This window comes from Terrapene carolina, unplaced genomic scaffold (assembly GCF_002925995.2).
Source record: "Terrapene carolina triunguis isolate 2854851 unplaced genomic scaffold, T_m_triunguis-2.0 Scaffold193, whole genome shotgun sequence".
NCBI lineage: Eukaryota > Metazoa > Chordata > Testudines > Emydidae > Terrapene > Terrapene triunguis.
In genome coordinates this window covers 834,680-848,321 of record NW_020664544.1, presented here as the reverse complement: position 1 = coordinate 848,321, position 13,642 = coordinate 834,680, and the positions used below count along the sequence as shown (strand labels likewise).

Here is a 13,642-nt window from a genome sequence, read left to right as displayed (position 1 = left end):
GGCCTGGAGCTTTGCCTTTGGGGTGAACGTGAACACGGGGATGCGTCTCTTTGACATTAGATTTAAGGGGGAGAGGATTGTCTATGAAATCAGTGTCCAGGATGCTATATCTGTCTATGGGTCCAACTGTCCTGGAGGGATGTCAACCAGGTACATGGATGGGAGCTTTGGCATCGGGAGATTCACATACTCGTTAGTCCAGGGGGTTGATTGCCCCTATTCAGCCACCTACGTAGACACACACTACTTAGTTGAAACAGAGACACCTGAAAAGCATAAAAACTCCATCTGCATTTTTGAGCAGAACACTGGGTCTCCTCTGAGGCGCCATTACTCCAACTTGCAGTCCCTGTACTACGGGGGTCTGACCAACTCTGCTCTGGTCCTTCGGTCAGTTGCCACTCTGGGCAACTATGACTACGTCTGGGACTTCATCTTCTACCAGAACGGAGCGATCGAGGCCAAAGTCCAAGCCACAGGCTACATGACTTCGTCCTTTCTGTATGGTGACGGTCTGGACTATGGCAATAGGGTTGGGGATCACACCCTGGGGACGGTACACACCCATTCCATCAATTATAAAGTGGACTTGGACGTTGGAGGTAGGTTTCTGTGTAACTTTTCTTTCTAATTTTGTGCTCATCCTTTTAGTATCTCAGCACCTCCCAGGTACATTTAGATTTGCAAAATAAGGTTTCTCTTGGACGCGGGAGTGCTGCTTTTCTCCTCTCTCTGGTATCAGAGGGACCTGCCTGGCGTGTACCCCATCAATAGTGTTTCTCTATCTCTGCCCCCTTTTGTGTCCTCACTCTGGTTATGGTGAGGAAGTGTTAACTTGCTTTGCTGCTGGTCAGACTCCTTAATAGCTGGGAGGCTGCTGGGTAACCTCTCTGATTCATAGCAAAGTGAGAGAATGGAGCCCTGAGCTGGCATGAAAAGCAAAGGCAAGGCTGGGGAATACTGGTTATTTTACAGATTTCCACGGTTGAAGGAAATTAAGTTAAGGAATCTCTATTCGTCAAAATCTGAAACCTGATCAACAGGGAAGAGTTCTAAAGACAACCACTGAGCATGTTTCAGTTATAAATCAATAAGGGACATCCCAGAATTGCTCTGGTCTCATTACTGCTGTTTGTGTATTAGCTTCCTCGATGGAGATGTCTGCTCTCCGCTTTCTGTAACTCCTCCTGCTTGGGGGAATTGGTCACGTAGGCTGAAGGGTTACAGGGAAAGGCTGTTTATCCCCTAAAATGTAGGTAACCAAAATCGCCTGCTTGGGACTCATTTGGATAAGACCCAGATGTCTTTATCTCCCAGCTGCGGCTCTTTTGTTTCCTTTCTGTCTTAGGGCTGGTAATGCAGAACTCTCTGTTTCTAATCATCCCTCTGTGTCAAACATAACACAAAGAGGGAAAACACAGTGCCCAGGCCCACGTTCCAATCCTAGGCTATCCCAAGAGTAGTGTTAGGAAAGGGAAGACAGGAATGGTGTGTGTGTGTGAGAGAAGTTATAATATTTGTTTGTAGCGGAGGTGTCTCATCTACCCTCCTCCTTTCTCCAGAGTAAAATCTCTCGCTCTGGTCTTCTCTTTAGCTCTAGTCTCCACTGGGCCTTTTGAACATATCTGGCCAAAGTGCCAACCCCCCCGTGAAAGACGCTGTAGGGTGTGGATCGACATCGTGGGCTGCCAGCGAGCGAGGTCAGTCCCGTGGGCTGCCGGAAAAGTTGCACAGCCCGAGACTGAACGTGGGGTGGGTGGACGCACGTATAAAGGCAACAACCCCTCCCTTTCTGGATGAAATGGGAGGTCACGTTCCTGGACCCTCGTCCACTGTGTGTTCCAGCCAGGAGCGTGCATGGGAACCCAAGAGGTTTTTATGTGAAGAATCTTAACGGCAGGTGCAAGCTAGTCCCGGAGCCTTAGTGGGTACAGAGCCCAACAGCTACTGGGTCACCATTAGAATTCTCCTCTGGCCCAGGGGCTGCCCGCGGTAGCTCAGGGCATTCCTCCCCTCCGCCCCCGGGAATGCTGAAAGATGGTGCTCAGATCTTTGTCTGCAGTTACAAGACCCCTCTCCCATGTTAACAGGCTGTGCAGCTCCCTCCCCCAGGCACCTGTACTCTAATCCCCACCATCCCCGAAGGCTGGGAGAGGGATGCGGGCACCTCGGATACAGCAGCCTGCGTTCTGCTCTCGGGTACCTGTGGCTGACTCGCTGAAGTCAGGGCAGTGGCATGAAGAACAGGAATTACTTGTGGCACCTTAGAGACTAACACATTTATTTGCGCATAAGCTTTGGCAGTGGCATGAGTGTAACTGGCCGACTGTCTGGTTCAGCCCGGCAGCACAACGCTCGGCCAGCAGAGAGCAGCATTAGAGCACCCAACCAATGTCAATCATACAGGAGACGAGATGCTGGCAGATCCGTTTCTAGCAGTCCCAGGAACCTCACCCGACTCCCCGGGCTGGAACATTGGTGCTCACCTTCTAGCGCTCGGGGAGAGGCACAGGACATGCACAAACCGATTTTAAATAACCTCTTACGTTTCACCCATTTCTCACAAGCCCTCTGGGATTTTGCCGAGGGTTGAAGCAGCCGTAGCAAGCTCAGGCGTGGTGGGTCTGGGGCGGGTTGTTTAAGAGGCCTGCATCATACACCCTTGTCTGTCTATGCTCTGCACCTAACTTGCAAATGTCCATCAGATGAATAGGTTAGAAGTCTGCCCTACCAGCTGCTTTCAGCAATAGGCTCTGGCCTGAATTCTGGTAACAGCAGCCCCTGCACCCTTCCCAGCGCCAAACGAACTGGAGTTTTGGGCTTTGCAGAGAAAAGCCAGCCTGCTGAATCCCAGCCACTCGACAGGGACAGAAAGGCAGAGAGCTCCTGGCGGTGGGGAGATGAGGAGAGTGACTGACAAGAAGCGGCAGATGGGAAATACTCTAGTGCAGTGGTTCCCAAACTTTAACAGCCCGCGAACCCCTTTCACTAAATTGTGAAATCTCGCGAACCCCCTCCTAAAAATGAGTATTTTCAGGGATTTAAGTTTAAATTTCCTCAGTGTGATGGATGCCCCAGCTACCTGCCCCCACTCTTCCTGGGGCTCGGGCTGGGGTTCGGGCTGCCAGCTCCCCCGCTGACGGCCGGGACTCGGGCTGCCAGCCCCAACTGCCCGGCCCCGCTCTCCCTGGGGCTCGGGCAGTCTGCCCTGCAATCGGGTCCCACCTGCTGTCTCCAATGCCCGGGGTCCTCTGTCTGCCATTAGTGACATTTTTCTGGCAAACCCCCAGGGGTTCGCAAACCCCAGTTTGGGAACCACTGCTCTAGTGCAAACTGCCGTAGTGAGCATGCATCGCACGTACATCAGACCTTCAGTCCTAGCTCTTGAATTGCTTCGCAGAGCTGGGTCAACCGTATTGTTCTCACTTAAACGGGGAAACTGAGGGGACAAGAATACCAAGCTCAGAGAGTAACTGAAGTAAGACAGAATCCAGGTCTCCTGCTTCTTGCCGCTGTGCCCAGGGTGATGGCCCATGCTGACTTGCACTAGACTCCATCAAGGTCCTTCCATTGGTCGCTGTTGGGTCAACAGGGGACCACTAACCCTCCAGCTGGAAATTCCACTGGACAAATTAAAATACTATTGGAAGTGGGAGCCAACTGTCCTTTCACAAAGAAATGGCCCTTGTCTAAGATGGCATGATAAGATTTCTGGTGGGAAACAGGGAGAGGGAGGTTCTCCATTAGGAGTCTGTCTTGAGGGATAGCTCAGTGGTTTGAGCATTGGCCTGCTAAACCCAGGGTTGTGAGTTCAGTCCTTGAGGGGGCAACTTAGGGATCTGGGGCAAAATCAGTACTTAGTCCTGCTAGTGAAGGCAGGGGGCTGGACTCGATGACCTTTCAAGGTCCCCTCCAGTTCTAGGAGATAGGTATATCTCCATATTATTATTATTTCTGTTGCATTTCTCAGCCCAGGCTCATCCACATGCCCAGTGTCTGGTACCTCAGGCCAAACATCACCTTTTTAAGATTGGTGCCCTCCTGGTGAGAAGCCGTCTCTGCTGCTTGCCTAGTGGGGTTTTGGTCCATAGGCTTTCTCCAGGGGCAACAGCCTTGTGAGCCAGAGCATTGCTGTCTCTAATAAGGAAAGATTCATGCAAACAAATGTCACTCACCAGGTGCCTGGCCAAGCAGGTGTGGGGAGGCAAGGGAAGAGCCTCAGGATGGAAGTAAATAATGCTCTTCACTGGCTTTATCTTCTCTAGCTAGAAAAAAAACAACCAATGCAGAGGGGTGGCTGGCGTTAGGGGTGGCTGGTTTTAGGAGCTGGGATAAATCCCTGGAGCAGTAGTTAGAATCATAGAATATCTGGGTTGGAAGGGATCTCAGGAGGTCATCTAGTCCAACCCGCTGCTTAAAGCAGGACCAATCCCCAACTAAATCATCCCAGCCAGGGCTTTGTCAAGCCGGGCCTTAAAAACCTCTAAGGAAGGAGATTCCACCACCTCCCTAGGTAACCCATTCCAGTGCTTCACCACCCTCCTAGTGAAAAAGTGTTTCCTAATATCCAACCTAAACCTCCCCCACTGCAACTTGAGACCATTGCTCCTTGTTCTGTCATCTGCCACCACTGAGAACAGCCGAGTTCCATCCTCTTTGGAACCCTCCCTCAGGTAGTTGAAAGCAGCTATCAAATCCCCCCTCATTCTTCTCTTCTGGAGACTAAACAATCCCAGTTCCCTCAACCTCTCCTCATAAGTCATGTGCTCCAGCCCCCTAATCGTTTTTGTTGCTCTCCGCTGGACTCTTTCCAATTTTTCCACATCCTTCTTGTAGTGTGGGGCCCAAAACTGGACACAGTACTCCAGATGAGGCCTCACCAATGTCAAATAGAGGGGAATAATCACATCCCTTGATCTGCTGGCAATGTCCCTACTTATACAGCCCAAAATGCCGTTAGCCTTCTTGGCAACAAGGGCACACTGTCGACTCATATCCAGCTTCTTGTTCACTGTAACCCCTAGGTCCTCTTCTGCAGAACTGCTTCCTAGCCATTCGGTCCCTAGTCTGTAGCAGTGCATGGGATTCTTCCGTCCTAAGTGCAGGACTCTGCACTTGTCCTTGTTGAATCTCATCAGATTTCTTTTGGCCCAATCTTCTAATTTGTCTAGGTCCCTCTGTATCCTATCCCTACCCTCCAGCGTATCTACCACTCCTCCCAGTTTAGTGTCATCTGCAAACTTGCTGAGAGTGCAGTCCACACCATCCTCCAGATCGTTAATGAAGATATTGAACAAAACCAGCCCCAGGACCGATCCTTGGGACACTCTGCTTGATACTGACTGCCAACTAGACATGGAGCCGTTGATCACTACCCGTTGAGCCCGACGATCTAGCCAGCTTTCTATCCACCTTACAGTCCATTCATCCAGCCCATACTTCTTTAACTTGCTGGCACGCGTAAGCGTGCTAGCCACAATGCTGAAGGATCCAGGTCCAGGCTTGCAGGCAGCACTGTGTAATCCAAGGAGCAGGATTCAGAAACAGGATGAGCCATATGGGGGAAGAGCCATTTCTTCCCAAGATGCCAAAAGGAGTGGAAATTTGCCAGGAGCTTTGGTCAGGTCTAAGGTGGTGACCCACCAGGCCTCCCCCAATCAGTCCAGCAACTCAATCACCTGGGAATGTTCTGCAGTAACAGGCCTTCTCTGTGTCCAGCTGCCCACAGCCAGTGTTCTGGCAGCAACGTTAAGGAAAGGGCTGTGTTTTGCCCCATCCCTGTGACACACAGTATTGCGAGCATGCCTCTCTGCCTCCTCTCATCCTCTGACCCCGAGCTTTGGATTCCGTCTCTCAGGGCCAGCTGACAGCTGTGATCCCTGAACAGGGCCGGCTCCAGCTTTTTTGCCGCCCCAAGCGGCGAAGCGGGAAAAAAAAGAAGAAAAGATAATGCCGTGGTTGGCGGCACTTCGGCGGCAGCTCTACCGCGCCGCTTCATTCTTCGGTGGCAATTCGGCAGCGAGTCCTTCGCTCCGAGAGGGACCGAGGGACCCGCTGCCGAAGACCTGGACGTGCCGCCCCTTTCCATTGGCCGCCCCAAGCACCTGCTTCCTTTGCTGGTACCTGGAGCCGGTTCTGTCCCTGAATAACAAAGGCAGCTCTGCTGCATCTTGCTTGAACTTGCGCTATGCACGTTGCAAGGGTATGGCACAGACGGCACCTGCCACCCCCCCACAGGCTGGGATGTGAGACTGCAAGTCGCTCTGCACTAACCCTGCTGGGCTGCAGTTGCGGATTTTCTTGGCGTTATTTTCATTTGTGACAAAAGCCACATGGATGGTTTTTATACAAAAGCTGCTGTCCGTGGGAGGAGCAAACAACCCCAGCATGACTGGAGGAGGACAACGTGTTTCTTTCCTAAAATAAAAAGATACAAATAAATAATCCAACCTGGATAGAGCTGTGGGCTTGATTTCTGGCATTCTGTCCTCCCGAGGGCAAGTAGAGGCAGATACGCCCAGACCTGCTGTAGCTGCACTGAAATTATTTTCAAGGAAACTCACTTTGCCTAAGCAGAAGAAGCCGGAGCAACTCAAACTGAGAACCAGAGACTATAACTACCTTTTCCTGGCTCCCAGAGTTTGGAAAGTTCCTGGGATTCCTTCTCGTGAACATCTCGATTATCTTATTCCCACGGGCCCTTACCAGTCTCCTGTCCATGCACTGAATTTGTTAGTAGACTAGTTTTAGTTACTCCGATACAAATATTACAGGAGCCTCCTGATTTTCTGGCAGTGCAATGAAATTCATCCAGTTACTTGGGAGAGGCACGTATCTGCCTTCCACCTTTCTTCAGATGGGTCTAGTACTTCTTGAGCATTTTTGCCTTGTACAACACTTAATATATTCTTCGCAGTAACTGCCAAATGCATGTCTATTCTGTGAGAGTCTGCTCCAGGCCTGTTCTTACAAATGTGTCTACAAGGTCTCCAAATGTTTTGGCCCTGGAGGGCTTTCCTATGGCTTGTACCAAATCTTATGCATCTATCACAAGACAGCTCCTCCCAGCAGGGTTAACTGTTGGTGGGCAGTGGACATCGTCTGCCAGTACATCACCCAATATTGCTTTTGTGCCTATTCTTAGACTGTCATTTGCCTGTGCTAATGCCAAAGGGATTGGCATTAACTCATGTGTCAAAATCTGTTGCAAATTCACAATCCTGCTGGCTTCATAGGCTGTGATTAGTTGCTGAAGAATATTTCTGTCCATCTTCATAGTTGAAGCCTTTCCTTTGACTTCTTCCCCCACCTCGTAGAGCTTGAAAAAAGTTGGAGCATTATTTTTTGGCAGTGGATGATGAATATGTACGTGACCAGGATCCCTCTCTTCTGTCATCAGCTGTTTCTCAACACAGCTGTCCAGTTGCACTTTTCCTAGGCTCTTTGCATTCAGCCGTGGGCCCTGTATGGCTTCAGCAGCTAGATCTTTTGTTGCGATATTTTGCAATGAAGTTGGTGGCTCATCCCCAGAGAACACCTCGAACCTCTGAAGTGTTCGTAAGAATGAATCCTCATCTTCATTGTCACGTTGCTTCCTTGCCTTTCTTGAACAAGTTGCCATCCAAGCCAACATGGATCATGGTTCTGCTGTCTGCTGTGATATGGGCTCTCCGGTTGTAAGACCAGGCCCATCTGCTGAGGACTGAGCAAGTCTTGGTGATGCCTACAGTCCTTTCTTCCCTACCCCAGTAAGCCACTCCTGGCTCTGATCAGGGTCCACTTGGTTGAACTTCTGACGTGATCTCTTGACCACATTCTCCTTGCTGGAACTCTTTGACCACTTCGGCTGGTAGTTGATGCATTTCTGCATTGTAGGTAGCACCCCTGCCTTGCAGTCTGTGTGGTCACAGCTCATGAAGAATGGCAGTATTCGAATTCACATTTGAAGGTGAAGAGCTGCACCTCTCAATTTCCTTCTCTCTGTGCATGGTTGAACAAGAGCAGTAAGGCCACCATTTTCGTGTACTGACATCAAAACCTGAGGTTCACCCCCTCCCCTCCCCTCCCCTTTGCTGGTCAAAAATGTAGAGGTGAGATTTTCTGAAAGCATTGTGAAGTATGAACTGATATGAGTTTGCCATAAGAATGTGACTGATCAGCTTTGACAGTATGCTCTTTGAGACCTTGATCATGCTTTGCTATAAAGTCCAGTAGTTGTGGAAGAAGCAGGCACTACAGTGCTAGAAATGGCAGTTTGTGAGCCAGTATCGCCCTGGAATATGACTTATGAGTCACAGCTTTTTCTGTTGAGTTCGGGCCAAGAACTCCGCTTGCAGTCCAAACATCTGCTAGTCCTAAAGCCTGTGTGTTGGCCTATACATTTTTTTGGAAGTTCACTGAGATATGGAGGTCTCCTAGTAGTGGAATAAGCCACTTTTACTTAATTTTTTTTACAGTACATCAGAAGCAGGAACCATGCCAAACAGTCCATGGGGCCACTGAATGAGTGAGGTGCAAAAGGAGAACTCAAGGAAGATAAGCCATTGCAGAAAAGCTAAATGAATGCTTTGCAGAGTCTTCACTGCAAAGGATATGGGTAGAGCCCTGTGCAGATACAAAATCTGTATCTGTGTCTGATCCGCAAAAATGGTCTGTGGATGCGGATATCTGCAGATATAAAGCGGATATCCATGGATATGCAGGGCTCTAGTTGTGCAGGAGAACGCCACACCCGAGCCATTCTTTTTAGGTGACAAAGCTGAGGAACTGTTCCAAACTGAGGTGTCAATAGCGATGGATGTTGAGCAAATTGATAAATTAAACAGTATTAAGTCACCAGGACCAGATGGTATTCACCCAAGAGTTCTGGAGGAACTCCAGTATGAAATTGTGGAACTACTAACTGGTATGTAACCTATTGCTCAAATCCGCCTCTGGACCAGATGACTGGAGGGCAACTAACGTAATGCCTACTTTAAAAAAGGCTCCCGAGGCAATCCTGGCAATTACAGGGTGGTGGCTTAACTGCAATACCAGAACATTACTATAATTTCAAACAAAGAACAGAATTATCAGGTGAACGTGATTTGTTGGGGAAGAGTCAACACAGCTTTTGTAAAGGGAAATCAGGCCTCACCAATCTATTAGAATTCTTTGAGAGAGTCAACAAGCATGTGGACAGAGTGTATAGTGTACTTAGATTTTCAGAAAGCCTTTGATAAGGTCACTTACCAAAGGCTCTTAAGTAAATTAAGCTGTCATGGGATAAGAGGGAAGATCCTCTCATGGATTGGTAACTGGTTAAAAGATAGGAAACAAAGGGTAGGAATAAATGGTCAGTTTTCAGAATGGAGAGAGGTAAATAGGGGTGTCCCCCAGGGATCTGTACTGGGACTTGTGCTGTTCAACATATTCATAAATTATCTGGAAAAATAGGGTGAACAGTGAGGTGGCAAAATTTGCAGACAATACAAAATTACTCAAGATAGTTAAGTCCAAAGCTGGCTGGGAAGAGTTACAAAGGGATCTCACAAAACTAGGCAACTGGGTAACAAAATGGCAGATGAAATTCAATGCTGGTAAGTGCAAAATAATGGACATTGGAAAATATGATCCCAGCTATACATATAAAATGAAGGGGTCTAAATTAGCTATTACCGCTCAAGAAAGAGATCTTGGAGTCATCGTTGATAGTTCCCTGAAAACATTTGCTCTATGTGCAGCAACAGTCAAAAAAGTGAACAGAAGGTTAGAACCATTAGGAAAGGGACAGATAAGACAATAGAAAATATCATAATGCCACTCTATAAATCCCTGGAATTCACATATGACAAAAGCCGCCCTCCCCGACCCTTACTGCTCAGACTCATTCCCTGCAAGGCCCTGAATTACATGGAATCGCCCAGTTCTTGAGAGGTCCTGCTCACTCCCCCTGTCACTTTGCAAGTTCACCTTCTCTTCTAGGAAGCTGCAAAATCATAAGCAGAAATATTCTACTTGCTCTATCGCAGTGGTTTTCAACCTGTGGTGTGCGGACACCTGGAGATCCACAGACTATGGGGTCTGCACCTCCACTGGAAATTGTTTAGGGGTCTGCAAATGAAAAAAGGTTGAAAACCACTGATCTATTGTATATGTAACATTTGTTAATTACAGTAGCTGCCTTGTCATCTGGGGAGAGTGCAGGGGCTAGCACAAGGGTAATGCACCTCTTAGGCTCCACTTAACCCTCTGCACAGGGTGAGTTTCACCTTAGGTGATTACGGGAGCCAGATGATGGGGTTGGTCACATCTCATTGCATCTCAGCCACTCATCACAACTGGGAAGGACTTAGCCGCTCGTTTGGCGTTAGACTGCTTGTTGGGCATAGAGCTGCAGACATGGATGGGCCCCATGCAGAACCCACGTTGTTCAGGGTCTCTGGGACGGGGTGATGGTGAGAATGCATATGCTGTCTAGGAAGTACAGGAAGTGATTTCTCAGTGGTGTTTTTCTTTGTCTTTTAGGGGTGAATAATACTCTGGTGGCCCATGACATGGCATTCGAGTCTGTGCAGGCTCCTTGGAGTCCAAAGCACCAGATACAGCGCCCACGGCTCACCAAAGCGGTCCTGGACACCGAGGACAAGGCTGCGTTCCGGCTCCATTCAAACATGCCCAGATACATCTATTTTGCAGCCAACAGTGAAAATAAGTGGGGCCACCAGCGTGGCTACAGGATCCAGATTGTTAGCTTCACCGGGGAACATCTGCCAGAAGCCAGTTTGATGGAGCGAGCTATCAGCTGGGGGAGGTAGGCAGCTTTCATCTAGATGTTACCACATAGTTTATGATGATGCATAAGTCACCTGTGGGTGTCTAGGTGTCCAGTGGCTGCATGGTTCAGGTACCCATAGAATGGACGTGGGCAAAGGCTCTTGTACACTCTAATGAAAGGGTGTCACGTTGCCTCTTACCAATCACTGGGAGTTATGCCTAAGGCTACAATTTTGTCATGGTTATTTTTAGTAAAAGTCATGGACAGGACACGGGCAATAAACAAAAATTCACAGAAGCCCATGACCTATCTATGACTTTTGCTGCTGCAGCTCTCTGGTTTCCCCCACCACCGTGGTGGCTGGGAGCTGTGGGGTTCCCCCTCCCCCCACAGCGGCTGGGAAATGCAGCCAAAAAGAGAAAACAGGACACCCCCCACCTCCTGCACGGTCACTGGAACCCTGAGGAGGGCCCCCTCAGGAGTCTGTCACTGGCTGTCAGCTCCAGAGTCCTGCAGCCCCTGGGGCTGAAGCAGCAAATGTCACCGAGGTCTCTGGAAGTAACTAATTCCATGACATAGGGCATAACTAAGGCTACGTTTGTCAGCTGTTTGCCCGCTCCTTGGAGTTTAAAGCCAAACCTCCGTTGCAACCTTGATTGAATTCTCTACTTCATTGGTTCATTTTGTACTCTGCTGCCTCTCACTTCTTCCAGTGCACCTTAACTGTGGCCTGAAGCCCCCTCGGTTTTCCCAGTCCTGCCTCACCCCTTGGTCACAGCTCAGTCCGTGCATCTCAGTCATGACCTGCAGGACCCGCTATTCCAGTCCGTCCAGGTCACACCTATTCCCCTCCTGCTGATGCACCTCGCCGGCACCTGCTATACCAGTCTCTGGTGTTTCCTTAGTAGATCCGGCCGGCTGGGCTGAATGTTGTGGTAATAGTTTTGTGAGGTATACATTAGGATCATAGACGCTTGAGATGGAAAAGACCCATTACATTATGTTGCCCACGCCCCGTCCACCCTGCCAGGTGGGGTCAGGGCAGAGTGTTTCCTGTAGTGTATTTCTCCCAATCTGGTTTTAAATTCCCTGTCCTGCGTGGCTGCCTTCTTTCTCTCCTCTCGTTAGGTACAAACTGGCTGTCACCAAACGGAAAGAGGAGGAGCCGACCAGTAGCAGTATCTACAACCAGAACGACCCCTGGACGCCCACCGTGGCCTTCGCTGACTTCATAGACAATGAGACCATCGTAAACGAGGTGAGCTGGGTTCTCTTTGTGCTGGGGCCATATATTACAGTGTGCCGAGTATTATGCTCAGTCTTGGAGCTATCCACAGCCCAGGACCCACGCAGACAAGCCCCGTTCTTTTGCTCAGGGCTCAGAAGACATTGCTAACAGGACTCTTGGTTTCTGTGGGACAAAAGTAAAATCTTGGGGAAGGAGAAATAACTCACTGCACTCCATGTTTCCCCTCTTCCGAGTTGGCACCTGTTCATTCTTTGCCCTTGTGAAGTCCCTGCGACTGAGTCGTGTGTAGAGTGAATGAGCAGAGCTGGTCAAGACAGTCTGAAAAATCTGAAATACCAACAAATGGGGAAAAAATGTCAGGAAAATGTTTCCATTGCCCAAGCCGCTCTCCTAAAGAGGGAGCCCGGCAGGTGGCATTCGCAGGTTCTGTCCTCGGACAGTATGTGCTCCCCAAGGGATGTTCTCCTGAAATAACCAAATTATGTGACGCTGTCTCCCTTCCCCAGGACTTGGTTGCCTGGATAACAACTGGTTTCCTTCACATCCCACATGCCGAGGATATTCCCAACACCGTGACGGTGGGAAATGGAGTCAGCATTTTCCTGAGACCGTACAATTATTATGACATAGACCCGTCCATACACTCACCTGATGGCGTCTTTTTCAGCAGTGAGCAGGACTCGAGTGTATGTGAAGTCAACCATATTGCCTGCCTGTCCAAAAGTGCCTCATGTTTACCAATCCTCCCTCCGTTCACCTATGACGGCTTCCAAAATCTGACGAGACTGTAAGAGCTATGGGCTGCAGGGTCTTTGGGTGGTAGAAGAAATGAATATGATGCACCAGAGGGACTACTCTGCTGAAAAAATCTATTTTAATGATGGAACTCTGTCTTCAAGTCCATCTGTTAATGATGTTGTGTAGCTTTTTATATAGTAACTTCACTATTACAAGGGGCTGTATCTTTAAAGGGAAACATAACATTCTCAGTGCACTGCCAGGTTACAATTTGCATTAGTCTTTTTTAGAATAACATGTTTAAATCCAGTCTGTCGCATGGAGGGAGGCAGGGAGAAGGAGAGCCAATTCTGTTCCTCTGATAACAGTAATAAATACTGAGTAGTAACTGGCTCAGGTGAAAATAATGAAGCTTAATTTTGGACCAACATCATCTCAAATGCCTTATTCTTAAACTGTTGCATTGCCTGTGTCTACGAAGGCTGAAGGGGCTAAGAGTCTTAGCGTAAGCACATGTGAATAGCCGTATCGGGTCAGACCAATGGTCCATCTAGTTCAGTATCCTGTTTTCCAACAGTGGCCATTCAGAGGGAATGAACAGAGCAGGGCAATCAGTGAGTGATCCATCCCCTGTTGCTTCTGGCAGTGAGAGGGTTAGGGACACCCAGAGCATGGGGTTGCCTCCCTGTCCATCTTGGCTAATAGCCATTGATGGACCTGTCCTCCGTGAACTTATCTAGTTCTTTTTTGAACCCTGTTATAGTTTTGGCCTTCACAACACCCCCTGGAAACGAATTCCACAGGGGGAGTATGCGCTGCCTGCGCTGCCTACACTGATAAGTCAACCTTAAAAACATGCTCTGGCCTGAAGTTTTTCCTAAATCCCAGCCTTGAGAAAG

General features: G+C 49.0%; 1 protein-coding gene across 1 annotated transcript; it reads left to right on the top strand.

Moving 5' to 3' along the window:
• Positions 1–4: 4 nt before the first annotated feature.
• On the top strand, positions 5–13,338 carry LOC112125961 (membrane primary amine oxidase-like; the record flags this gene model as incomplete). The annotated part of the gene is made up of 4 exons (XM_026654651.1): positions 5–602; positions 10,507–10,792; positions 11,885–12,014; positions 12,512–13,338. Coding segments are annotated over 4 exons (1,299 nt in total), but the record flags the coding sequence as incomplete, so codon positions are not given.
• Positions 13,339–13,642: the final 304 nt, after the last annotated feature.